Raw genomic sequence first — 27,961 nt, 5'->3', positions numbered from 1 at the left:
GTTCAGCCTGGAAAAGAGAAGGCTGTGTGGAGACCTCATAGCAGCTTTCCAGTATATGAAGGGGGCCTACAAAGATGCCCGAGAAGGACTCTTAATCAGGGACAGTAGGGGTAGGACAAGGGGTAATGGGTTCAAACTAAAACAGGGGAAGTTCAGGTTAGATATAAGGAAGAAGTTCTTTACTGTGAGGGTGGTGAGGCACTGGGACAGGTTGCTCAAAGAGGTTGTGAATGCTCCATCCTTGGCAGTGTTCAAGGCCAGGCTGGACAGTCTCAGGCAAAATGGTCCAGTGTGAGGCATCCCTGCCCATGGCAGGGGGGTTGGAACTGGATGGTCTTAAAGTCCTTTTCAACCCAAACCATTCCATGATTCTATGGTTCTATAATTATCTAAGGCAGCAGAATTTTCATATAGGACTTCTAGATATAACGGAGCTGTTTCAATTGGCAAACGAAGAAAGGGAGAAACATCACTGTGTCTGGAGCACTGGCCTCTCACTTGTCTTTATATAATACATTTCTGAAAGACTATTTCTGACTTTGAATTTGGCTTTGTACCTTGAAATCCTTCTGACTAATGGTGATACTGTAGGCGTAGGGTCTTTTTTTTTTCTCCTTCCTTGTTTTTTTCCCAATATGCAAGCTAAAAGCTATCAACTTTGCAACAGGTAGATATACTGTACTAATGGGGATTCCATTCTGGTAGATTTTTAAAGCCCAGATTGGAAATTAACTATGACATGAGCCTTGTAAGCTTGTAATATATACATATTTAAATTGAGCTAATGTACAGAATAAAATCTTGTTGGATTTATTTCTTTGCTAATTCTACAAAGCTGCATTATCTAATATAAAGTAGCAAAAAATTACATGTCTGTTAAATTACAATTTTTTTTGTGTGTAATGAAGTGTTTGTATTATCTGTCACTCACTAGGATTTGATAACTTGCTGTATTTGTACAGTCAAGCCTTGGTAAAATAGTTGTTTGTTATAAATCGATGGATACTAATCTGTTTGTTCTGCTGAAAATGATGGAGCAATGATGCATGACGATAGTGTTTGCAAGTACTTTGGTTTAGGTTGCCCTCGTGAAACTTAACCTTGGCACCAGGAAAACAAATTGCCATGGAACAAAGTCCATTGCTGGCAGTGGACAAGCCAGGACATGAGCTACTGGCACAAAGTTATCACAGGGGCCTCGTAGTTTGTGAGGCTGATTCTTTATTAAAATAAAGTTTGAGATATTTGAAACCTGTTGGAGTAGTGCTGACTCATTGGATTTTCAGGATGAATTTTTGTTTTCTTTAACAAGAAAAAAAGAGGAAACCGTCCCTGTGAAAATGTGGTTGTGGGTTCACCGGCTGTGTGGACCTTCTGGATATTTCTTCTTAGTATCATCCCATTACAAAAGTGGAAAGGGTTGCTTAGGCTGAGGGGAAAACATTATTGTAGGGCTGTGTTTTAACATAACTTAATGCTTTCAGAGGAAAATGGTTTATAGTAGAGGAATTCATTCACAGCTTATGAAATACAATTCATCTTTATTACTGTCCTATGAAAGATGGTATTGTTTTATCCCCCTCAGACAAATCTGTGAAACAGTATTGATTCTTCCTTTGTACTTACCTGAGCCTCACTAAATCTCTGTTTACCAGGGGTGGCTTTTCCGTCATTTTGTGGCTCATTTACATTAATTAGCCCTTTTAAAGCCAACATCTCATCAGTCCCCCATAACAGATGAGACATCCTGCCCTTAAATTTGAAAGCACCAGCTGTACCTCTAAGCCTTGTATTAGTTCACTTTCCTTAACATAGGATGGGCTCTGCCTCTTAGCTTGGGCATGTCAGCTGTGCCTGTTTGGAGAAGGGATAGCTACTGCACTCTTCTGCTGTTTGCATTGGAGCTCATCATGTTGAGGATGAAAATAAAAAATAACTAAAGCTGAAAATCAAAGTATCTACATCTTGGTGATGCTTGGAACAATTGGAGTTGTCAGGCTATCCAACTTTTCACTTGCAGTGGTCAGAATCAGCTTTTGCTGCCAAACTATAATGGCAGTAGTTGGTACAACAAGCCTGTAATGCTCAATCTATAAGCAGATTTTGTTACTGGTTGCGTCCAGCTTACTGATACTTAAGATCTAACTAAGGCAAGAGTTTTGGAGTACACTTAAATTTTTATTGGAGTGCAGCTGGAGTCCAAGCTGCTGGAATCAGCCAAGGAATGGAAGATGGTAGCCCAGTAGATGGTAGGCAAACCAGTTCTGCAATAGGAATTGTGACCACACATATAGGGTTCAAACAGCATATCCTATTTTGCCTTTTGTAATTGTGACAAATTTGGAATAGTGGTCAACAACACCACTGCTGGTTTTTTAAATAAAATTTTAAAGCCCATAGAGCTCTGTTATACACTTATCCATGTTTAATTTGATGAGAAGTTTTAAAGAATAATTTACAGTTGTTTAGATTATAGTCTGGTTTCTGCTTAAATTTAGTTTTCTGCAAAAACCTGTCCTGGTTTGCAGTGGTAAAGTTGTGTCAAGCTGAGGCACAACTTTTCAAGATCTTAGCTGTAACATGCCTGTAGTATGTTAAATGCAGTACTGTTTGACCTTTACTAAAAGGTCACTTCAACTAATGATCTCTTACCTGTTCCAGTTGCTGGGGTTCTTGTACTGGCCATACCAAATTTCTGGAGCAAGGGGCAAACGAGTGAGAGCTCTGTATTTGAGCACTTCACTGTGAGTGGAGAAATGCAGAGGAGATGAGGCATTCTTGGTTTATTCAAAAGTTACAAAAAAATGTAATGCCAGAGCTTGTAAATAAAACCCTTTGTTAAATATGCCAATTATAAAGCCTGCAGTGCAGTTTATAAAATAGAACACAGCTTGGATGTGTTCTTCATCCTGCTGTAAGAATGGATTCCTCCCCTGAGGTCTTGTTCTTGGGGGTCTGGTTGGGACATGATAGGAACACATTCAAGTGCCCTTTTCTTCTGAACTTTGTGCAGAACAATTCTGTAGACCCCTGTTACTGAGCTGCGCGCATCTCTTCCCCGGTTGTTTTGAATGTGCTCTTCTGTGATTCCCAGATCTTCAAGAATATTTTTGACTTCGATATCTTCCTCTTTGAGTGTACTGACATCTGATAAGTACCTTGGGTCCAGTTTAAAGGGCTCTAAAGGTTTGGGGTACTGTATCCCTTGCATCCATTCACTGTTCATGATAAGTTTGACGGAGTATCGTTTGGTTGGTACTGGCTGAAGGACTCCTTTTATCAGTTTCTGGCAAGTCTCTGAGAGGCAGGAAGGCAAACTGTATGTCCCTTCAAGAATGCACTTTTTCAGTTTGGCCACTGTATCTGCCCGAAATGGCATGATACCTGTTGTCATGAAGTATAACAGGATTCCCAGTGCCCAGATGTCTACATAAATGCCAACGTAGTTTTCGTCTCGGAAGAGTTCAGGGGCAGCATAAGGAGGAGAGCCACAAAAAGTATTTAAAGTTTCATCTCTTTTACTTACTGTGCTGAATCCAAAGTCTCCCACCTTAACACAGGTGTTACTTGTGTAGAAGACATTTTCTGCTTTTAGGTCCCGGTGAATGATATTATTCTCATGCTGTAGAACAAGAGGAAGATTTGGTATTAGCTTGTTCAGGGGAAAGTTCTCAATGAAATTGAAAAGGTATTTAAAGAAAACTAATTCTCTACTGATACAAACCCAATAGAGTAGGTAGAAAAGATGGGAAGAAGGATGCCGGGGTTTTTAATGATAGCTTTCTCAACTGGTTAACTAGTATCAAGTATTTTCATGAAGCAGATATCTGGCTTCATGGCTAATCCTAAAAGACCAGGTATCTTCATGTGCAAAATCTGTCATTTTTTTTCAGGGTTCAGAACCCTTGCTTTAGCAATTACTACATTTCTGTAATGATGCAACTAACAAAAATTGCAAATTTGTATATATTGCAAGCTTCTGGACTTACAAAGTGAAAGTGTTTTTACCAAGTGAATGCAATCAGATCAGAATGAAATCAGATAAAGTAAGAAGGACACTACAATTCTGTTGCAATGTCCTCTGAGGAGCTGGTGATGGCAGAAGGAAAGGACCACACACTTGTGCCTTGTGGTATTTCTTGTTGCAAGAAATAACTAAATGACACCAACTTCAATGGCATCTTCTAGTTTTAGAATCTAAAGTAAATATATACACTGTAACTTGTACTTTTTTTTCCCCCCTTGGAAATGCCAGAAGTAGCCAAGGACTCAAACTCAATTTTCTCTGCTTGGTGGTGATATATACCTGTCTTGATTAAGTAAGGGTTTAGCTTCATATTTGAACCAGCAAGAGCAATTGATGTGTCTGAGCACTCTGCCCCACCTTTGGAAGTAACAAAGTGCAGTGTCTGAAGGCAATAAGGAAAACCTTCAGCATCCTAAGTTAACTGCTATCAGTGATGGCAGAGATCTTCCATCCTCACTGTAGACTGGCAGCACTGAGATAGGATTTAAGTAGCCTGGATTTTGTGGCTCAGCAAAATTAAAATGTTTTGTAGAAGTCTGTGTACAAGTGAAGAGGTTGGCCAGCTAGGTAGGTCTGGACTTAATGCTAAGAAATAGATGTCATCTTAAAATGTAATTCCAGTAGCTGCAGAGTACCTGTCCTACGGAAAAGATGTTGGAGCTAATGTTACAGGAGATTTTATAATTTTGTCAGAATATGTAAAAGATGCAGACTGCTTACACATGAACAGCTTGTACTGCAGTTTCTGGAAGCCTGGCTGGGGAACACCCTTGCTTTTGACTTTGCTTGAAGCTATTATTTGGCAGACTACAAGCCACTGGGGGGCACTCTGAGGCAAGTTTTAATGAACACTTTTCTTTCTCGGTCCTGCAGAAAAGTCTTCCCGTGGTTTTACGTTGTTGTTTGAAGTAGCTGTAGTTACTACACAAAGTTCGGAGGAGATGGTAGTGAAGTAGTTTATTGCTTCTCTTATGCCTTCACAAGATGCTTTGAGCTCTACATAAATAGCATCATACTAAACCCAGACACTGAAGACTAGGCAAGGGGGAGTGACTTGCTGGGTGTTAACTTCACAGATCCCTGCCAGAGCAAGGACTGGGAATCAACTGTCGTAAGTGCCAGTCTCCCACATTCATTAATAAGCAAGCTAGACGTCTGCAACACCTGACAAGCCTCTTCTGTGTAGCACTTCTAGCAGAAGAGTCACTGATTCTATGTTTTGAAACAGCTGGAGGGAGGAAATGAAGAGGTGTTAGCTGGCCCCTGAACTAACTTAAAGCAGACAACAGCATACTGTTGCTAAAGGGATGGTTTCACCCACTAGATGAATCCCAGGTCGGTCTCCTCCCTAAAGCTGTCAACAGACAGCAGTCACTGGAGGTGCATGTGAAAGCTCTCTCTGATACCTTTAAGACATCTTTTCTGTAGCTGTTTGCTCTTCAGAAACATGGGCCTGAAATCTTGGTAAGAGTAAACCTACTAGTTGAAAACCAAAAAATACATCCATAAAATCTGCTACTGTAGTGACAGGCAACAAATCTGTAGAAGATCAACTTACCATGTGCTTCACAGCAGACACAATCTGGGAGAAGATTATTTTACACTCCGTTTCTAGCAGCTTGCCTTCTGTACTGATTTTAGTGAAGAGCTCCCCACCTTCTGCATACTCCATCACCAGGTGCAGTTTTGAGAGCGTCTCCACAACTTCATACAGTCTGATGATATTTGGGTGGTGCAGTTTTTCCATGCTGGATATCTCACGAGACAGCAAACGTTGAGTCTTCCGGTCTAGCTTTGTCTTGTCCAAAATCTTTATTGCGACTTTCTCTGAAAAGAAGAATGTTCTTCCATGTTGTTAATGCAACAGGCACAGATGGTAATTCCATCTATTCACAACAATCCTTGGTTATAGAAGTGCAATGAAATTCCACCTCTGATCAGTATAAGCTAAGCTGCAGAGGCCTACTAAGCCCTGCAGACTTTCACACACACCCATGCCCTTTTCTATGGCATCTTACCCACTGCTGAGGCAGCTGAAGTCTGGTAGTGTATTGCAAGGGATGAACAAATCATCTGGTGCCTTAGTATGATCCCCTGCTGTCAGGCTAATGTGTGACTGATGGCCACAGTTGTATCATCTGCTTTTGGTGTCTAATGCTGGTAGAGAAAGTCCACACTTTCTCTTTCGTTGTTAGCTCTTCAGGTGAGCCAGGCCTGAGCCTGGTAGTTCAGACTAATGGAGGTGTCAAATTTAGGTGCTTTGTTTCAGAGCAGACAGACAAACTTGGGTGAAATTTTGGTTCTCTGGCAATAACCTGCAGGTTAATCATGGAGAGGTGTTTTTAAGTTGGTGTTCTTACAGAACTCTTCCCTAATTTCTTAACCTGTATCCCCCTTCCCAAATTCTCCGTTACCAAAATCAGTGTTGTAGAGGTTTGTCTTTCTCAGGATAGCTGTGTCAGTTTTTCCAACAGGTTCATGTAAGAGTAGCTCTTGGTACTGTACAGAATACAGGAAAAGTACACTTTATCTGCCACTGTGGGCCATGAATCCACATCATACACAGATTTTGAGGAAGGGAATGAACACAGTCAGGTAGCATAAGTTCCAGGGATTCTGTAAAACAGCAAATCTAGCTGTCTTATGCTGTCCTGGTAATACAAACTGCTGTTAACTTCTACATGTTTCTGTTGCCTATCTACAGTGAAGCCAAGGGACGCAAACCAGATACACATTTGCTGCTGCACCATATCATCAGGGTAGCTCAGAGCAGAATGAAAAGGTCAATTGCAATAGCCCTCATGTTTCTGTTTTAACTGGTAGATTATGGCTTTTTTTTACACTCTACTGAATGCATCTAGTATATGAAGGATTAGCCTGTTTAAAATAGGTTTACAGTGGCTTTGTATAACTTGTCAGGAAAGCAGTCTTCCTCATGCTGCTTCTCTCTGACCTGCTCCATACTTTCTAATGAGCCCCTTAGGAAACCAGGTATGTACTCCTGCATGGTGCTGGTGGTGAACTGAGAGGAAATGCAGCTATTGAACAGTAACCACACATGACACTGATCCTGGCAGAGCTCTGACTGATGACCTAGGGGTGAAACACTAAAACCCTTGTCACATTGGCAGCATATTGGCCACCTAAACCAAGAGGAAAGGGCATCCTTAGGTAACACTTGCACAACTAAATGTTGAGATACTACAAGGATAACAAGTCTTACAATCTTAAGTATGTAACTGCATCATTACATCTTAATTTATAGAAGTTGGGGGCATTTAGGCTTTAAAACAATATAATCTTTTAGGTTAAATTCCTTCCCTTTCCTTTCTCTGGAATTTACTACTCTTCCTGGTCAGTTTTTTTTCAAAGCTTTAAAAGAGAAAGGGGGTGGAATAAAAAGCAAAGAAAGAAAACATCAAAATGAGAAGGGCCTGATGCTGTTCACACACAAGGACTGAGCTCCTTTAAATCTGAATCACTGCAATTGTATATGCATGATATGCAAAGAAAAAAGAAAACTAGCCCTCCTGAAAGTGTAAAAACCCCAACACCCTCCTTTTCTTTTTTTAAACTCATTTCTGCTGCTTAAAAAAAAAAAAAAAAAAAAAAAAACCCTTGGTCTACAAACCCCAGAATACCCTTGCATGGCAGCAGTGCTGAACAGAAGAGCATTTTTAGCAGCAAGCATATTTACCAAAATACTAAAACTGAGTAGCAAGAGATTTTAATTGACTATAGGCTGACTATAGGCAGTATATGCTGAGGTTTGAAAAGAGCTAGCTGAAATATTATGAGAAATCACTTCAGGAAGAAGTGGTGTGTGCTATGATGGCAGAAGGAAACAAAACACAAACAGAACCAAGTTAAAATTGCTTGGGCAGCAAGAAAAAAAAAAAAAGGAAACTAGATACCTGGACATAACTGCCTTTGCAATTGATGTTTCATATTAGATTGGGTTTTTACTAGCTGTAAATTTTGAATGCTCTTAATTGCATCTATTCAGCTGTGCTTTCACACTACATTTGTCAGCTGTAAGGTACGTAAAATGAAGGTTACACAGAGCTTTGTAACCTAACAGTCCTTACAAGCAACTCTGCAGGTCTCTAGAGAAAAACTGCCAAAATTCAGGTTCATAAAATGGGCAATGCTTCTGAATAACTCAATGCACATCATAGCACTGCAGATTTTCCTGTACCCTCTAAGCAACCAAGACAGCCCTTGTGAGAGAAACAAGGTTCTTTATCCCTTCAACCAGTATGACAGTGCAGTCTTTTCCTTTCTCCCTTGAGAAAACTTCTTTCCATTACCCAGCCGCAACAGACCAGAAGGGATACAGAACAGCACACACATGTAACTGTTACAAAAGCTCATCTTAGTAAAGCACAGAATTGTTTCCTTTTTTCATATATGGTAACATGGAAAGAGAAAAGACCATACTTAGAACTTAACACCATGACAATAACTGAAGAACTGAACAGGCCCCCACACATACTCCTTTCCCTACCACAGGGACTCGAGAAGCATTACTAACAAAGCCTTTGTGTTTGTATAATAAGCAAAAAAAACCACCAAAACATTGTACTCATTAGCACTGTGCAGGAACATCACTTCATTAACAACACAATGGTGTGCATCCACTGGAAAAAACAGACTTCTCTTTGTGGGTGGTGGGGTTGTGCGTGTGCATGTATGTGCGCACGTGTGTGCACATGTGTGTATGTTCCTATTCTCCTATCCACATACTGTACATTATGAGGACAGACTGAGTCAGAAGATGTTTATCTTGAATTCTTCCTTCCTTATGACAGTTACAAACAGTATCAAGAAATTACCTCCTTGACCAGTGAACATTTTAGCAAAAAAAAAAAAAAGCTACTAGCAAACATCAGAAAACATAATTTGAGAGATTTTTGTTGAAAAAGAAGTTTTAAAAAATTACTCATTTTATTTTGGTATTAGTTTATCCAAACTCACTGTATTCATTGAAGTTCAAATTTTTTTCAGTGAATCAGCTCTATTTAAATGTTAAAGCATCCTGTCTCCTAACTAAGGTTGACAGGTAAAAGGTTCACCCAGATCAAATTTATAGCTTCCTTTCATTAGCATTCCTCCTGTTCCCAGTACAGGAGCAGCATTTCCTCCAACAGTAAACACTGTTTTGTCTGGAAGAAAAAAAACAAATTACAGAAGAGGAAATAACTCACTGTGGGCCAAGCAGAACATAGATGCTTTTCTGAACCAAGCAAAACCAAAAATGCACACCCTGTTAAAGCAACCCTTATGCAAGCTTAGATTTGGAAAAAATGAATACCATCAGCTCCCCACTTTGATTCCCAGTGCAGCAACTGCTGCACACGAGGGATGAATGTGAGCTTTCACATCTCTGCAGTCAGGGCTGAAAGAGGTGGTTAGAGAAAAAACAACAGGTAACAGTGCATGAAGGCTTTGCTGTGTATCTCATTCTTTCTCCTGTAAGATGATGGAGGGAAGGAAAGTCTATGAGAAAAAAAGATAGTAGAGAAAAAGAGATATGGAGAAAACCAGTTATCCCTGAGGGAAAACACGTTTCTGTTATTGTCAGACAGTCTGAAGCAGAAGAGAAACAGGAGAGATGAAGACAAGTTCTTAGTTATACCTGTAACTGAGGTGTCCTGCAGTTACCTTGCCTTTCATGTTGTTCCTAGAAGCAGTATATAGGATGCTTCTCTGTACTAGAAAAAAATCATTGATAATTCAACACAAACCCTGGGTTGGCTGTACCTCAGGTACATTTCCCTGCCCCTGCTCAGCCTACACCTATAGCCCTGTCCCAGCTTTTTACAGTACTGATCCACTTGCACATGAGCCAGCAAAGCAGATGTAACATTTCTCACCAAGTTTACTGTGACCAAATAAAGGCTTTGCCCATACTAGTTAAAGTGGCAATAAAACAAACCCTGTCAGTGGGCAGGAGCACCCCTACCCAGGCTGCCCTTGGGGGTTCACCACGTACAGCCCTGCAGCCCATGAGCTGGGGAAGGGAGGAGGGCAGATGGGCAGGACAAGTTGTAGGAGGGTAAACACAACACCGTGCTTTGAAGTGTGGAGTGTTTGAGGCATGGGATGAGATATGTCAACTCCGGAAACTACAGAGATAACTTTTGTTTAATAGTTGCCATCTGGAGAAAATGCTTATGGTTTCTTCAAAAGCTGATCCAAATGTAAGCATTTACCTGTGACTGTACTTCAGATGCACTCAACAACAAAACAAGAAACATGAGGTTCAGACAGCATCTTTCTTTCTAAAGAGGGCCATTTGTATACATTCAGAACTAGGGCATCAGAACACAGGTAACACACACACCAGTGCCTACCTTTGACTAGGGAATGAATTCCAATCTTCACTTGTGAGAAACTGCCACTTCCTATTTCTCCTCTGACTCGATAGAAGCCAATTCTCTTTCCAAGGGTTAATTCTTTCACCACTTTTTCATTCTGGGACATGTCATGCATTAGTTTCTCAAGCGGGGTCAGCCTGTGCTCCCTGCCCTCTTCCTCTCCTCCGTAGCACTCCGGGTGCCCATCGTCTTCTCCACTGTCCTCACGATGCCACCTGGAATAGCAACGTTTTCCAAGACTTCCTCCATTCATATATCCTGTTGTCATAGTCTATAGGGTAGTCACTTCCCCATTTAACAAGATGTTCCAATAAGGAGTTTAATAATTCTATATGAATATGCAGTCCTGGACATAATGAACACTGTGACAAACTTAGCAAAAAAAGCAGCTTACTGACAGTCCAAGGATTAGTTTGGAATCACTTCAGAAACAAATCTGGCACATCAACATATTGCAGTTCTGTTTGAAATCAAACATAAAACTGGAAGCTGTTTACATCCATCTCTCACTAATGGATTTAATACATCAGGTTCTTAATCTACAAGATAAATGAGGCTTTGCAATTAAAACTGTAAACTTGGTGCAAGAAAGCAGCAAGTTGCTGCTACTATGCAGTACATTTGACACATACAAGACATTTGACACAAATTTTCAGGCTTTAGCTTGCTGCTCTGAAAACTAACTTGATAGAAGTCAAACAAATAGCTGAGAAACTGCTCTGAATAAATCCATACATTTCCAGTTCATTTTGAATAGCTGACTTTAACAGAATAGTTCTCCTTGAGTCTGGTACCAGTCCAAAAGCTGAACGTAGGGTTTGCCTTTGATTCATTCTTCAGCCTGTGAGCTTGTCAGAGTGCCTTGGAAATGTCACTGTGCCTTGAAGCCTTGCTGTAAAGAGTTTGCTGCCCCTCTGTTTCCTTCCCATTGCAGGTTTAACAAAGCAACTGACCCTGAGATGACAGGAAAAGCATAATCTGTGCACCAGGCAAAAGAAACACTGCACCTCAGTATCCCTGCAGTCACATGGCAGGACAATACAGGATTAAGTAACTGCAATGTCACGTTAACCCTCCTTTATTTAGATGAGCTTTCTTTAACGCTTTGAGCCTTCTCAAAATTTTGCCAGACGCAATGTTCCTCCTAAGCAGACAGATGAAAAAAAAGTCATTTAAACCTTTACATAACAACTCTTCACTAAATGACAGCACATCACACACCATTTCACTACTTTAACTCTGTTTGGCAGCACAAACGAAATCCTTAATCTATATACACAAGCATTCACTTACCTTTAAAGCAGTACACCATTTTTTTCTTCTTTACCTTTCTTCCTTAACTTTAAAACCAGGAGTTGATCAGTAGATCAGCAGATCATACAGCCATGTGCCTGAGGGTGGTGAGCTGGACACAAAGCAGTGCAGGTTATGGCAATGCTCACCTCTCCTGCTCTCAGCCTGCAGCACTGGTGAACACAGGAGACACCTCACTGCCGTTGTCCTGTATCAGATTGAGGGGGAGGGAATCAGACCAGTAACTCAGTGCCTGGAGCTTAGTGAAAGTAGACAGTCACCTAAGGTGCCACACTAAAAGGGGTCATGTGACACGGACAGGAGGAGCTGTTCTCTAAACCCTTATCTGGGTGACCAAGAGGAGCAGAGGCCAAAGGCACCCCATAAGGGTAAAGAAAAGGCAAGTGGTAGTGATTTAATTATATGGGAACTGGGGTGGCACAGAAGCAATTGCTGTTCCCACAGAAAGGCCAAGGTGACAGACGCAGCCTCCAGGAAGCTTCTCCTTGCTCCAAGATGCATATAAGTGTTTTTGATAGCCACATTACCTCTTCACGCTGTGGCCAGGTTCCCTACAGCCCTGCCTGAAGAAAGGCCCTCAGGGACAGAAGGGTCCCCCCACTTCTCTGTCACTCCTCTGAGACAGGGATGCTTCTTACTGTGTGGCTGCAAACTTACATCTGACACAGTTTATAACTGCAATGGAGGGAGAATGCACTTGTTCTATGACTCCTTTGACCTCTCATTACTTTTTCTGGTTTAGTCCTGTTTGAAGAAAAGGGCCATTTTCATAGTGACAGAAAAAAAAGCATAAACCAATAATAAATAATCATATGTTATTCTCTGACTCTAAATAGAGTTAAACCCCCAACAAATGCTGTATGTGTGCAACAACTATTGGCTAAATCCTGAAATTGTTAGCAGCAGAGAGATTGAGTGGCAACTGAAGAAAGTCTTCAGCATTCTCCCATCAAACCAGCCTCACTTAGCACCAAATGTTCCCTCCAACTTTATTATTTGATACCAAGGAAGAAAAATCTGCATGGAAGGATGCCTCCTCCCCAGGCAAACCAAAATCCTATCTAAACCCACAGCTTACATTCTCTACTTGTTCTCCTTCTTCTCTGGGGAAAGGGCAATTTCTTGCAGGATTGCCTTAATCCTGGCCCATGGCTGTTTTCCGTTTTAACCTGTTTCACATCGCAAGTTAACAGTATTTTATGTAACAAAAAATTTGCAATATGAAAACTCAACTGTATCTGAGAATTTCCACAGTGGACAGCACTCCACTGTGCACATCTTTCGGAAGACATTTGTCTGCAGTACACCAACACAGTGATTCAGAGATTAGAAAGGACAAACTCTGTTCCCATTCTGCTGTTTGATCTTGAGGCAAAACCACAGCAGCTCAGGTTGTTCATATGGAATCCTTGGAAAAATTCACAAGCAATGTCAGCGGTGCCATGTACAAGCTACAAACCATTATTTAAGTATTTTTGGGCAGGAAGTGACAACCTTGTCATCTTACCAAAGAATTGCTGTAGCTTACGGCTACAGCCTGAGCACTCCAGAGTGGCAGGTATGGACAAATCTGCTCTTGCAGAAGAAGAAATACAAAACTACTAATAATGGCAGGGAAACAAATAACAACAAAACAAACCAGGATGCTCCTGATAGCTGAGTCTTACGAACCAGCCTATTCAGCATTAGCAGTCACCCAGCTAAAGATCATCCTCTGCAAAAATAACCAGGAGCTTTGCAGTTAACTGGCTGTACAGAAAGGCTGTCTTTTAAGATGAGCTATTTCAGTATTCCTGGTGTTAGCAGAATATATACGATCTATTTATAGCCTGTGTTCCTTCCTGTAATCTAAATGAGTAAAATCTACCCTGATACCATACAAAAAGGCACTGACTGTAGAAGAAAATAATTCTAAGAGAGAAGGGAGAAACAAGGAAATCAGAAATCATCCAAACACAATGAGGGACAATGATTTAATTTTTCTGCAGTATGGCTGGCTGTGACCTGAAAAACCTCAGGGGAATTTATTAATAACTTATTAATTAATTATTGAAGTATTTAACACTTTAAAAAATAAAATATACAAACAAAAAAACCCAAAACAAAAAAAAATCCACAAAAACAAACCACTCAAAACAAAAAAACACAGGCCCCCAAAAAAACAACCACAAACCAACAAAACCAACCCCTCCCCCCCAAAACAACCCACAACAAAATGCAACACAAAACAGAGTGAATAGATGCATAATTCATTTAAGAACTGTCCTGCTCTTGTTTAACTCTGTTTTTCAAATATTTCCAGGTACTGACATTCTGGGCCTATTCTAAAAAGTGCTGAATACCCTCAGGCTTCAGCTGCAGACTCATTTAAAACTCTGCATCACAGCTCTAAGTACATTTAGAATGAAAGGAAAAAAGGATCACGCCAAAAAAGAGATCACTGGATATATAGACTTCAGTTCCTAAAATCCCATCTTGGCACATATAGAAAAGTCACCTGGTTTTAAGACTGCAGCATATGTGCAAACATAAAAGCAGCTATACGGGCATTAAGCACTGTGTTTTGACAAACTGGTCTCTTTTATTAAGCCTGTCTTTTAGAGACACCAAAACCCATCCAGCTTTGTCTGCTTGAACTGGTGTATCTCCTATTCCAGTGAATATGAAAGAAATCTCAGTGGATGGTCTATTACCACTCAAATACTCAGAGTAGGAAGTTTGTTTTTTTTTTATGACGATGCCACATGATATTGCAATACATCATTAGAGTTCCCTTTTCAGCCCCTCTGCTGTCTAGTCTGAGAACAGCAGGATTTTGGAGGTACTTCCCTAGGGTAGGGGATTAGCTTGATTTGTTTGACTTACCCTGAAGAAGAGCTTGTCTGCTGCTTAGAACATTTTACACACCAGGAGTCAACTGTGGAACTAAACTAAATTTGAAGTAGCAGGCATTTATTTTTTATGTCATCCATAAGAAAAACATAGAACTTTTTTTAACCATAGCCTTGAAAAGTTCATTTATTGCAGAAAAATACCAACAACCTAATACATTCTTCTGTTTAGAAGACACACCATTATGAAAAAGATGAAAGCCCAGCAGAAAAGTCCACAAGACAACAAGACCTGTACCCCAGACTAACATGACACAAAAGATTTCCTAAACAGCCACACACACTGTGTTCACCAACACAGGGAATGTCCAAATAGCTGCGCTTTTGTATCTCTGCTCAAGTAGTACTGGTTCAATGCATGGCAGTTGAGGCCAAAGGAAATCAGTATTTGTTCAAGGTTTACCCTGACCAGATTTTTTGGGTTTGAGTAAGAATCACTCTCAGTGTTATTTCTGTGAATGACAGAAAACACAGTGATTATGTAAAATGAGCACCCCAGAGCTTCATATGAATTATTAAAAAAACACACAATACTGTGCAGTTACAGGTTGAACACAGACCTGTGCATTCCCAACTCAGGTAGGAGGAAATACAGACAGCACATTGACTGTGGGGAGCCTCCAAAACCAACTTCCTTTCTCTGCCCAGGCCCACATGCCACCCATTTCAGTACATCCCAGAATTACTACTGTTAATTAGCATAGCATTCAGTTCGCCTGTTACTGTTTGATGGAAAACAGACATGATCAACACCATTCTTAACCTTATAAATATCCTTGTCTAAGACAAAACACTGTCTGTCTGCATATGGAATATTAACATAGGCAGCCACGGCCAAGGCAGTATAAAACAGTATTTATATTGCCTGGCCAAATACACAGCCACTCTTGGCAAGCTGTGGCAGTATATTAACTAGTCAAGCCATAGCATTCTGCTGTCCTCTATGCCCATCTTATATAGACCGCAGATGCAAGACTACCTTCAAGATGACAAAATGAAAGAGAAGTCTAACAAAAAAAATAACATTAAAGATCATGGTATCTGTTTTTTTTTTCCTGCTGCACATTATTTGGTGAAACAGAACACAAACACTTTCAATGGCTTCCATGCAAAACCCACCTGATAGCCACAGCACCAAGAGGGGAAGCAGAAGGAGGTAACAAACAGTTGTGTTGCATTGACACCTTCACTACAACAAAAGGGCTAGAACAAGCTCTTGGACAAGAGCATCAAGCAAGAGAGGCTGCACAGAGCCCCCAGTGCTGAGATGTAACCCCCAGTTCTAGCTGAGCTGATGCCAACAGGAGTTGGGTGCAGCCCAGCTGGTGGAGTCTAACATCAAATGCACAGCCTGCAAACTATGGGGTATATTGAAAAGAAAATAAATGCACTATAATCAACATACCACAAACTGTACTAAGATAATAGATTAAGACCTGTGAAGTAGAAACTGAAATGTGGTGAGGGGAAAAATATCACTTTCATCCTTTTGCAGCATTGCATGATAAAACAACCGGAGAGAGAATAATTAGCCTTTGAATTGTGCAGAAACTTGCATTAAAAGCAAAGACAAAACATAATTTATTAGCAGAGCCCATTGATTTCCCAGGTCTTTGAACTACATGGGACGGATTAATTTGAAGTCTGACTGCATTCTGAAATCAGATGTACCCTCTCAAAACTTCAACCTGGCCAATCTCTTTTATTTCCTTCTCTGGGATATAATGTAAATTGGTCAATTTGCCACAGAATTGTTCTGCCAAGGTAAAATCAACTTCCATTAAACACATATTGTGAGGCAATAGACATATTATACTTTTACATAACAGGACAAAATTTACATCTAATTCAGTTACTTCACTAAAAATGAATTTGACTCATAGGTTTTTAGGGAAAAGAAAATCAGTTTTCTGGAAAAAGCAAGTACAAGAAGTAAGAAGCAGGCTATACTTTGAGTCCCACTGAAATCACTGCGGAAATCAATCTTTGCTTATTTAAAGAAAATGACTGTATATTTAGGCACTGCTAAGCAGATGGTCTGCAATAAAAACACCCTGCTGTTATTTGCAGATAAGAGAAACATAAAATGTGTTTCCATACAAAGGAAAACAGAAATTCTGTTTTATATTGCCTGTCACAGTTTTCCTTTCACTATTTTTGCCACTTATTACATGGGCCCCAGCAAATACAAATAACTCAGGTTATTTCTTCCAAAATAATCAAGTTTAGATGCATCAATTTATTTGCACTTCTCAAAAGTACTGAGTAGTGAAAGGTTAAGTATTCATAAGGTAAATTTTAAGTGGATCCAGGCAGAAGATAAGCAGTTGCTATTAATTTCCAGTGAAGTATTTGGAAAGATATAAATCCTGCACTGCACTTTGAAATGTACTTCATACTGCCTGGCATTTCCAGTTCTTCAGAGTAATGTCTGAGACATGAGATTTACCCTGAATTGGCATTAACAGGCCACTGCACTAATTATGTTACTGAACCTGACTAAAAGAAGGCATTGATAGAGCCAGATAAGACTCACATAAAAACATCAGGAGCCATGGAGAAATAGCAACTCCATAAAGACTTGATATTACAAACACTGAAGAACTATCCCCAAAAATGTCATTGCAACTGCTTTGTCCTTACCAATTTTAAATGTCCCAAAGTGAATGCAGCACTGAGAACTTTAAGAACATTTAGAGAAAAATTTTAGATACAAGGGCAAGTAATTGCACTTTTTATCTAACTAACAATTGGATTGGAAATCTCTATAATCCATTAGAAAATAACACTGAAATGGAAAACAGTCCCAGCCATATATCTCTAGCAGTACATGAGCATGCTGCATTCTCAAACAACATGGTCCTCTGACCATGCAGACCACCCACCTGCTCCTCATATGGGTTGCTGCCTCTGAACCTGTATTTACACACCACATACGGAGAAACCTCTGCATCAGGCAGTGGCCTGCTACCAGGTCTGCAATCCATACATCCTCCTTGACCTTTGCAGGCACAGGGCCATGCAGGGGAATAAGCACAAGCTTGCCAGAATTGCTGAATCTTCAAATAACCTCTGGAAACTGCTTAATGCACAGTAAATCTTCAAGACTTGGCAAGAAGCTTAGCAGGAAGCAACCTGATCTTATTTGACAACCTGCAGGTCATAAATTACTAATGTCTGCATATCAAAATCTCTCCAGTCTGTTGCCCGTTAAAGACTCCTCTTCCACTAGAGTGAGAACAGAAGTGAAATTAGGAAGGGTATTTTTGAAACTGGGACCTAGAGAAACAGTATAATGGCGACAAGTAATATTCAAGAAAGACAACTGCAAACTGAACAGTTAGTTTCAGCTGCTGTGGTGCACATTAAGGATGCTAAGTGAGGGATTTTAACCCAAACAAGATGGAGCACAGCTGTAGATTTTACTCCTTTTACGCCCTTATTATTGTTTTCAGTATTGAAGCTAAATGCTTTGACATGCATCCTACTAACATAACTTCTTTTCTCCCTTTTTTCTTTGCTTTTCTCTTTTTTTCTTTTATTTTTTCCTTTCTTTTCTCCTTTTTCCCCTTTCCTTCCCTTTCCTTTCCCTTTTCCTTTCCTTCCCTTCCCCTTTCCCTTCCCTTTCCTTTCTTTTTCCTTTTCACTTTTCCTTTTCCTTTCCCTTTCCTTTTCCCTTTCCTTTTCCTTTCCTTTTCCCTTTCTTTTTTAATTTTCTTTTCCTTTATGTTTTGGTTGGGTTTTTTTTACACTTGTCTGGTTTTGGATCACTGAAGGATTCATAATACTGTCTTTCAAACCAAACTCTAACCAAATATCCAAACACAGCAGCATGTGCCAGACAGCCTGTATCCCAATACACTTAGGCAGCTGCCTTGTCCTGCTCCAAGGATCAGCAGGGAAGCCAGAGTATGAGGGCAGGGAGGTCTGCAAGGCTTTGAGGGCAGGCACAGACCAATACTCCTCTGGCTGGGAGAGTGCAGAAGGCCAGCACACCACAGGTATGAGTAATACACAGCTTGCTACTCATCCAGTGACAGTCAGGATTATGCTAAAAAAAAATGCTACATCCTAAATCACTAGAATCATTCTGTTTTCACATCAGCTTTCTTGGCTGGAATGAATATTAATGTTAACAAATTCGGCCAGTATTTCATTTCATTAGCTAATCTTATTGAGATATGTTGAGTATCTGTTCTGGAACACAGATTGTTGTTGTTTATTGTTGTTTGTTGTCTGTTGTCGTCAAATGGAAGACCTACATAAACTGTGTTCCATTAGAAAAAACAGTGAAAATCTGAGTACCCAGCAGCATCAGGAAACCAGTGTTCTTTCCATTTAATTTTTCTAATTAAATTCACTGGAAAAGGGACTGTTGTTCCAAAGATTTTGGGAAGTGCTAAATAAGTATGTGGCATTTGAACTGCCATACAAAAGTTTAACACACAGAAGACCACACAGCATCTCAAAAGCTATGACAGCTGATACTCATTTTAACAAAATAACACATTCAGTGTTCAAGTTTGGAGACCAGATTTTGACGAACTTGCAAAAATGGAAATGAAGAACAGGTCTAACTCTATGGTTTTACACAGATACAAATTACATTCCATGGTTTCAGGAAGTGGAGGTTCACTAATTAAGCAAAAAGCCAAGATACAGAGAAGCATGTCATAAACCAATTTCACATCTCTAAGCTATAATCCTCCCTGAAAACATCCACCCTCCTTGATGCAGACAGTTATGTGGTATCTTTATTTTCAGAATTGCTATTCACATCAAATTATCTGAAATCCCAGGTTCGTACAAAAGCCTACAGGTAAGACACTCCAGTTCCTCACCTTCCCTCTATTTCCTCCTTAAATAAATCTGCAGGAGAATTTCAGGTTAGAATCCAGAAATGCATTTGAGTATAGAGACATACAGAAGTGTTTATTGGACTAAAGCTCTGAAATAGCAATCCATTTTTAAATAGATGACAATATAATGATTCTAGCATTTCAATCACTGACTAACGCATCCTAGATTTGCTTAATGCTCTACCTCTTCCTTGCAGCCTTCTATCAACACAATAAAAGGCAGCTGCCTAGGTGCAGCAGAATTCAATAAAAGGGAGAAGAAATCCCTAGTTTCACTTCACTTCCTAAAGCAGGAAAAAGCTCATCATAAAGCGGGAAAAAACACTTCCTAAAGCAGGAAAAAACTCATTCATTAGGGACTGTAGTGATAGGACAAGGGGTAAGGGGCTGAAACTTAAACAGCAGAGGTTTAAATTGGATATAAGGAAGAAATTGTTTACTGCTAGGGTGGTGAGGTACTGGAATGGGTTGCCCAGGGAGGTTGTGAATGCTCCGTTCCTGGCAGTGTTCGAGACCAGGCTGGATGAAGCCTTGGGTGATATGGTCTAGTGTGAGGTGTCCCTGCTCATGGCAGGGGGGTTGGAACTAGATGATCTTGAGGTCCTTTCCAACCCTAACTATTCTATGATTCTATAGCTAAGAGGGGACTTTTGACTTCTTTGCTCTCAACCTAGAAACATTGTTCTACTAAGCATGTGAAACCTCTTGGGAAGTGGACTGACAATCAGCTCCTATAGAGGTGTATTGGAAGAAATTAAATCCTTCAGCAAGCAGCTCAGAGTAGGCATGACAACATCTTTAATTTTGCCTGATGGTGAACCACACTGCCTTGAGCTAGAATTGCCTGCTTTGCTGGCACTAAGCTTTTCAGCCTCTAATGTAAAGTTTAACTGATTCTTTCGGCTATTCCAAAAGCTTGTTTCTTACTGAACCTTCAGTAACAGTATTTACTGTCCTGTCTCTCCATGACAGCAGCATTTCTCAGTGCCACAGCACTAGGCAAGAGAGCACAAGATATAAAATGCATGTCTCTGGCACTCTCTTTGTAAAATTAGCACTTAAACCCAGCTAATCACACTACTTAATCTGGTGACAACATGTGGAGGTCAACAGGACTGGAAAGAGATTATTCTCATAACCTCTAAATCACAGAGCTGACATGAATGAATATTTTCTCATCACAGGTCACTGGAAGAAAGAATCTCATACTTAAACTTGGGGGTACCACCAACCACTCAAAAGGCAAAGATACAGTCATTTACCAGTGATCACACTGGTACTCAACATAAAAGCCAGAGAATCGGTATTCTGAAAGCCTGCTCCCATCTTAAAGCCAGAATCAAGTCTATATCCTGCACCTCTTGCACTCTCCATCTAGAACTCCATTATTTTTCATAGGTGTGATACAGAACTGAACATACACACAACTTGTGCACACTATTAAATCAAAAGCAAAGCAAAAAGATGACCTCTCCTACTACACTCTGCTCTCCTCTTGTTCATGAACATAAAACTAGGTACACACACTAATTAACCTGTTGTTCATTCTAGGCGATGTCACAGCTCCTGCTTTCTATCCGAGATGACGATACTCCTGGTTTTCCTTTAAGTTGTTTCTCATATTTTTCCATTATAACAAGAAAATGCACAAAATTATTGCTTGTATGCACAGTTCACTTTGGAGAAGTAAGTATGTGCAGCCAACGGCTTTAAGGAGTTGTTAGTGTATGCCTAAATTAACACACAGCTGACCACAAAGTTTCACATGCTCTGGGAATTGAACTTGAAAGACTGTTGAGGACTGAGGCTGCTAACTTGATGGCTGTGATGCAAATGATGGAGTGTCATTCCTGATGAAAATGGCTTCTGTTCACCTGTTCTATTTTATTACCAACATGGAATTTCTCATCAAGTAAAGAAGTATTGGCAATACATTTGCTAATTCTGAATTTCTTGCATTACAACACTGAATGTAAGACAGGATTTTCCATAACACTGTTGAAGCAGATTTAAAACATGGCCTGATGATCTGAGTTCTCTTCCTTCAGCCTATATAAGAATTCCATTTCTAACAAAATTTTCTTTCAATTATTATTTCAGAGCAACCTAGAACTTTTATTCTATTTTCTGACATACCAATTCCAGGAAATGTAAAATAAAGGCATTTTTCAACCTTCCTCAAATAGTTTCACCAGATAACCTAATATTTGCACTCCAAGACTGAGATAAAACACAGACATCTTTTGAGCATTTCCGTATCCCTTCTATACTGAAACACATTTGTCAATCCCTTTATTAACAGAATGGTTTACACATATGAAAATTATAGTAGCAGATGTAAAACTTGCCTATAAACACAAACAGAATGAGAGTCCAAATCAGCTTTAAAATTCAGGAGGCCTTGGCAGATGACGCCTGTTCACAGCATTGAAATCCTTTACCTACACCATGTTGTAATTCCCTTTGGAAGGACTGGAGAGAACACAAACAAAAACTGAAGTCCCAGTGCTAAAACTTCCAAATTTAGGGAGTCTTCACAAAGCATTTTCTGAAAGTTAAAATTTCTGTGCAACCATACTGCAACTAATTGTGACCTCAGTACCTACCAGCTGAAACTCATGTCCCTGGTGAAAAGACTCTGATATGAGCAAGGCACTGATTCTAATTTTTGTGCAGTCAGAAACCAAACTTTTCTATAGCACCATCTTTTGTAGACCACCAGTCACAGCATCAAGATCATTGCTGAGTCTGCAAGACTTCAAAGCACACATCTGCTTAAGTGCGTTCTTCAAAACTAGCTCTGATTTCAAAACTTTTCTCAGTATTTCTCCTTACATTTGCAAATAATTACACTTATCTCTAAGGTGACCTGAACAGTAACATAAAATCACAGGAGAGCTCTCTCATTGTATGGACACACAGGCCAGAGTAACACACGGTCCTTCGACAGAACTACTAAAACAAAAGCAGCATCAGATGCAAGTGTGTGACCTCAAGGGTTCTTGCTCAACTTTTTTCCCCTGAACTACAGCCCTGAGTTAAACATTTCTTTTGACACCCTTCTGATCCCAAATTCAACCAAATCTTAAAATACACCTATCACACAGACACTAGCTGTAGGCTGATAGCCACCACAGACTCACACATGCAATATCCAAGAAAAAACACTAACTGCTGGAGAACTGGGGATTGCTGGAATTCCTCTTCCCACACTGGCTCTGAACACCACTGTGGCACCCACTACTGTTAACACTGGCTTTTCACTTCTCACAGACCATCAGTGCTTGTTCTTCACTTGCCTGACGAAAGCAAAACATGGAGTGCAGGTCTGTGGCAACAGCTTCTTTCACTTTCTCCCAGGTGGTGTGGAGACAACAGCTGCAGCAATTTCCAGTTAAATATTGCTATCACTGTGGCCATCCCAGTGTAACACAGTACATCCAAAATAATTTATTTTATTCAACCAGCCATGTAAATGCCTTTATTACTAATAAGTTCTCAGATCAGACTGAACAGAGAAAAAACAATGAAGAGGAAAACAAGGAAAACTGCCAAGACAGATGGAAACAATTTCTGAAACGACACGTCTGGTAAGGGAACCACATTCTTCTTGTTTGTGATGCACTGGCTCTACTTTTAATTTTCACTCACATCAGTATCTTTTCTATATGAATGGCATAAGAGTCAACGTGCAAAGACAGTTTCTCATTTTGTATTGCCTCATAAGTTGGTTACATGGAGTTGACAAAGACAGTTAAGTTTCTTTAAAGAACCACATGTGGACCAAACTAATTTTCATGTTTTTAAATAAAACAGCAAACCAAGGTCAAAAGAGTTATCATGAAGTAGACTCATGACAGGAGCGCCTATTCAGACTTTGGTGCTGTACCTGAATCCCTATCCCAAATTCTGCAGGAGGGTTTCAGACACAGTCTTTCACCACACAGGAGAATGCTGTCACTGCTCAGCTGTCCTACAGGCCTGCCTTGAAAACTGTCAGCACCATTAAGGCAAGTTTCTAGAGAGGTGGGAGGAGGGCAATTCATCCACTGTGATTCAGACCTACATAGCAATTTATACATAAAGTTTACGTACCTGACCATCACCCCCTCATGTGAGGAAAAGTAAAGAAATAGCTCCTCAGCATTAGGTGTATGGGAATAGCTCTATGCAAGATACTCAAATGAAGTAATGTGACAATTAGAAAGAATCAAGCCTTAGTTACAATGAACTTGGTCTTGACCATTCAATACAAAAAATTTTGGCAACTCCAGTCTATATTTGCGTATATATTCAATATATTTTGCTTGATGACTGCATTTTCACATGAAGTGTAAGGCTAGCTTCTGGGTATCCACTAACTCCAAGCTTTCATTGTTCTGCCAAACATGTCCTTGGTAGGTCATCAAATCCCGGGTCACCAGAGACCAAGAACAGCAAAGAGGATAATATAATCCACATCTGGGAAAAAGGCCAAACCCAGCTTTTACTGATGCTCCAGCACTTGATTCTGGAAGCAAATGTACATCTTTTTGTTCTACTTAGCAGGATACCAGCTGTTTCAAGTTGCATCAAGAAATGAAAACGGGTCTGGGACAGAAAAAAGCATAAGGGATTGAAAAAAAAAACCTAAGCAAACCCAACAAGCCAAGGAAGACTAAGCAAGAAGGCTCTGAAATAAAATACTTCAATAAAAATCTTCATTACTGATGCAAGAAGTTGTCCATGTTAATTACAACTGAGCTGCTGTCAAGAGAAATCTGCTCCACCAAATGGAGCTGATTACACTTCAATTAAGATAAAAAACCATTCACTGAAATCCTGCAAAAGAGCTGACACTTTGCATTAGCACTACTGCTGAAATGCTTTCCTTTGATGTTTTTTTATACCTGATCCTGATGGAATCTGAGCATTTTTCAAGATGTCATGAATGTCCCCATCCTCAGGGGAGCCCTCCACGTGCACCCCGAGCCTCTAGACACCTGCAGAAATGCAGCTCCAGTGATAAATACAAGTAATTAAGATGAAGAGTGCAGCTGCCTTCTCTCCTCTCTTTGCAGCAGCGCACATAAAGGAAGCCTGCAATGAATTCAGTTCCTTCCAAGTGTACATACAATACATACAGGCACCAAGTTTTGCAATGTTTGTTTAGTGTAGTGGTGCAGCTGTGCAATGCACCCACATAGCATAAACATGCTATGGACTATGAGACAAGGGGCAAGTTTTCTTCATGATGGCCTTTATGAAGGTAACATCAATGAGAAGTTACTAAAATGAAAAATACGAAGGCAATATGTTCACAAATCAACATTTATACTTTCCAGACATTTAGAACCTTTAAAATACTATTTTCACTTTTACTCCCAAAATTACTCTCTAGTAAGACACATCAGAAATTCATGTCAGAGCTATCACCTGAGGATTAAAACTACTTCTCAAAACTGTTTTCTCCTTACACCCCATTCTTAGAAAAACATAAGATACCGTAAATTACTAGATCTAGAAACTAGAATTTAAGAAAAAAGATTGCACAGTCTCACTGCTTCCCACCCTCCCCTTCCCTCTGCAACTCAAGTTGGAGTAGAGATAATTACCTACACTGTCGAGAGCAGCCCAAGGCCGCCAGTACAAAATGCAGCATGACACCCTAGGGAAGAGGAAGTGAGGGGGAAAAGAGAGGACCTCAATGCTGAGGCAGCAAGCATATAAACTGTTTCCTGACATTCATTCCTGCATTTGTTTCACTGCATTTGGAAAAGCAAGACTTCTCTATTAAATGCACATGAAAACAAGCCACTGGGATTTAAACACTGACTACTCATTTTCAATGTTACATTTATCGATGCTGGAAAGTGATCAGCTGTCCTTCACTGCAATTATGGCCAGAGAAGTGGAACTTCAAGAGCAGAACCCCAAGCTCAATCCTACAGTATAATTTTTGCATCTTCTGAATATCAGAGCAGACAGAGACTCTTCAACTTGACTTCAGCAAAACCAAGTTTCTAAATGAGGATTCTGCAGAACCTGTAACCAATATGAAAAAAACAAGTTACACAACTCTGTTGTATAGAAAACTAAAACAAAAAATGAGAAGCACTGGGGGATCCTCCCTCTGTAACTAAAAGAGCAGCTTCATGCTGTCAAGTCTCAGCCCAGATTTAACTCAATTCACAGTGGCCTAGCAGGGCACAGAACACAACCACCACACAATCACTTCCTCCAGGATTCAGAAAATCCCATTCTTTCAGCGATGCTATACAGAAAACAGCATTACATATGGGGGGGGGGGGGGGGTGGGGTGGAGGGAGGGGGCTGTCATTTTACACAACTGCAGCGTCTCAAACAGGCCATCTCTCACACATGATCTGGGAATGGTTACCTTGACTTCATGAAAGCTTTCACACTGATGCTCATGAGCACATCGCAGCAATCTAGACGGAAAACTACGTAAGTGATAACGTAAACTGCAAAATGATTAAAGAGGGATTTATAGCTGAGGATCAATTCACACAAGGAGTTCTCCTGAACTGTTCAGTGCCATTTGAGTTTTCACGCATGCTCTAATCACCTTGCAGGGAATACTCCTCTCTTCTAACCTCCTTCCAGGTTAAGTATTTTCTCATTTTAAAAGCCATGATAGTATCAGCATTCATTGTAGAACAGTGTAATAATCACATTATCTTAATGAGGGGCTAAAGAGTCCTAACACTGCTGATACAATCTCTAAAACATAAATGACATAATAATTTAGACTAAGAACAATGGTTTATTGTAAACACCTGAAAAAATATCAAGCTTGGAACACTGAGCCAAGTTATACACTGCTATTACAGGAATAAATTGCTCTGTGGCTCTGTCTTTCCTAGATGTTGCAATGCATTTTCCTTGTAGGGGCACCGGTTGGACTCCAGGCACTATTTTAAGCGAAGAGAATGGAGAGCAGCATTTAAACCACTGGTTATCTAACAGCTCAATATTGATGACCTAATCTGGAAACTGGATTAAATTACACAGATTAACACACTTGGTACAGCTGCATGGATTTATGGTTGTCATGACAACCAGCAGAAAATGTATGCCACTGATCCACTCCCAGCAGATCAGTCTCCGTGCAGCATTAACAAGATCTATCAGTAACACAGACATACTAAGTGATTTCACTGTGGATATCTGGATTGGTATAATCTCTAACTCTCTCTGCATTTTAAAATACCAATTTACAACCAGAAGGAGAGGCTTAGTTTACGAACGAATGCTGGAAGCAATGAGCATCCTTGGGTGTTATCTGAAATGTGTAACTTCTGAGACAATATTAGTGTTAACTTCTTAGAAAATATTAGTGTTTTCCAATTAATCTTCCAGGCTAGTAAGTGTGCAAATATGTATTTGTTTCATAAACATAATAAAGTGACTATTACCCTATGCTTTACACATTAGGCAGAGTCCTCTCACCTTTCAAGCACTGATTTCTCTTTTGGAGTCATCTTTCTCAAGCAGCGTGAAATACAAACTCACTCCTCTAATCGAGATAACAGGGGTTTATTGAGGGACAAAGTCAATAAAGCAAAAGCAACAGCACTGGGCGCGTGACCATAGCCAGAGGCGTACTGATTAGCATTTGTTATAAGTTTATATACTTTCAATTATTGCATTAGTCATCTACATATTCATAATTCCCACGTATAGGTAGAGAATATTATAACTAGGCTCCAGGAACTTATTATCATAAGTCTCCTCCTCTTGGCGTCTCCATACTGCTCTCTGGTGATTGTGGGCAGGTGTCTTGAGGGTTAAGTAAACAGTCTTCCTCTTGTGAGTAGGGGTCCTCAAGATGAAGTAAGCAGTCTTTCTCACAGTGTACTTTTCACCTTTGCCACAACTGTATACCCCACTAATCACAAAACTAGCTGAAACAAGCTGTATCTGTAATTCTTCTCATAACTAGCAAAGATTTAGAACAGTGTGACCTTCCTGCAAAACTTATTGCAGGACAGGCAGACAAGGAGTATCCCAAGCTAGCAGATGTTTGGGAGGCTCTGTCTCTGGTAAGTAGAAGGATGGTGTGAAATCATTCATTCCTGTTTAGTGGGGCCACTAAATATCACAGACTTACAACATAAACACTGTTCTCTTTCTACAACCTAAGTTAAGCTAAAAAGTGCTTTAACTGTATGTTTTCCAGGCACTACCTTTTCTTATATCATGTCCCTCCTCCCTCTTTCTTTTACCTTTACAAATTCTTTTGCTATGTGACTCCCTTTGCTCAAGAGTTCTGGCCATTTTCAACGTGTCTAATCTTGTGTCTTTAGTAAACTTTGTTTCTGTTATTGTAAACTCGTACAGTTATATCCACATAGCACCACCTACGATTTGTGAAAGCCAATACATTTATGTGTTTAAGACAACTTGGTTTCCTTGCAGTGCAAAGAGCCTTTGGTTTTATGCTTTACGAAAGAAAACCAGGAAGTAGGACACTGTTTTCAGTTACAC

General features: G+C 40.0%; 1 protein-coding gene across 2 annotated transcripts; it reads right to left on the bottom strand.

Moving 5' to 3' along the window:
• Window positions 1-2,872: 2,872 nt before the first annotated feature.
• On the bottom strand, window positions 2,873-11,240 carry NIM1K (NIM1 serine/threonine protein kinase). Of its 2 annotated transcripts, XM_013129789.2 has the most exons (4): window positions 11,170-11,240; window positions 10,384-10,622; window positions 5,586-5,854; window positions 2,873-3,622 (listed from the first exon to the last, which is right to left on the bottom strand). In XM_013129789.2, the coding sequence occupies exons 1-4, from the start codon at window positions 11,238-11,240 to the stop codon at window positions 2,873-2,875; spliced, it is 1,329 nt and encodes a 442-aa protein (XP_012985243.2). The 2 variants fall into 2 exon arrangements, with proteins under 2 accessions (XP_012985243.2, XP_005152028.1); XM_005151971.1 differs by lacking the exon at window positions 11,170-11,240 and having other exon boundaries at window positions 10,384-10,791.
• Between the last annotated feature and the right edge of the window lie 16,721 nt (window positions 11,241-27,961).

Source organism: Melopsittacus undulatus, chromosome Z (assembly GCF_012275295.1).
Source record: "Melopsittacus undulatus isolate bMelUnd1 chromosome Z, bMelUnd1.mat.Z, whole genome shotgun sequence".
Taxonomy (NCBI): Eukaryota; Metazoa; Chordata; class Aves; order Psittaciformes; family Psittaculidae; genus Melopsittacus; species Melopsittacus undulatus.
The sequence above is the reverse complement of the archived record's forward strand: the minus strand, read 5'-3'. Positions and strand labels throughout refer to the sequence as shown.

Coding starts and splice junctions, on each gene's coding strand:
- NIM1K (XM_013129789.2), bottom strand. CDS start 11,240: ATGAATCAAAGGCAAACCCTACGTTCAGCTTTTGGACTGGTACCAGAC. Junction 10,623..11,169: donor AGGAGAACTATTCTGTTAAA/GTCAGCTATTCA, acceptor TTGCTATTCCAG/GTGGCATCGTGAGGACAGTG. Junction 5,855..10,383: donor AATTCATTCCCTAGTCAAAG/GTAGGCACTGGT, acceptor TCTTCTTTTCAG/AGAAAGTCGCAATAAAGATT.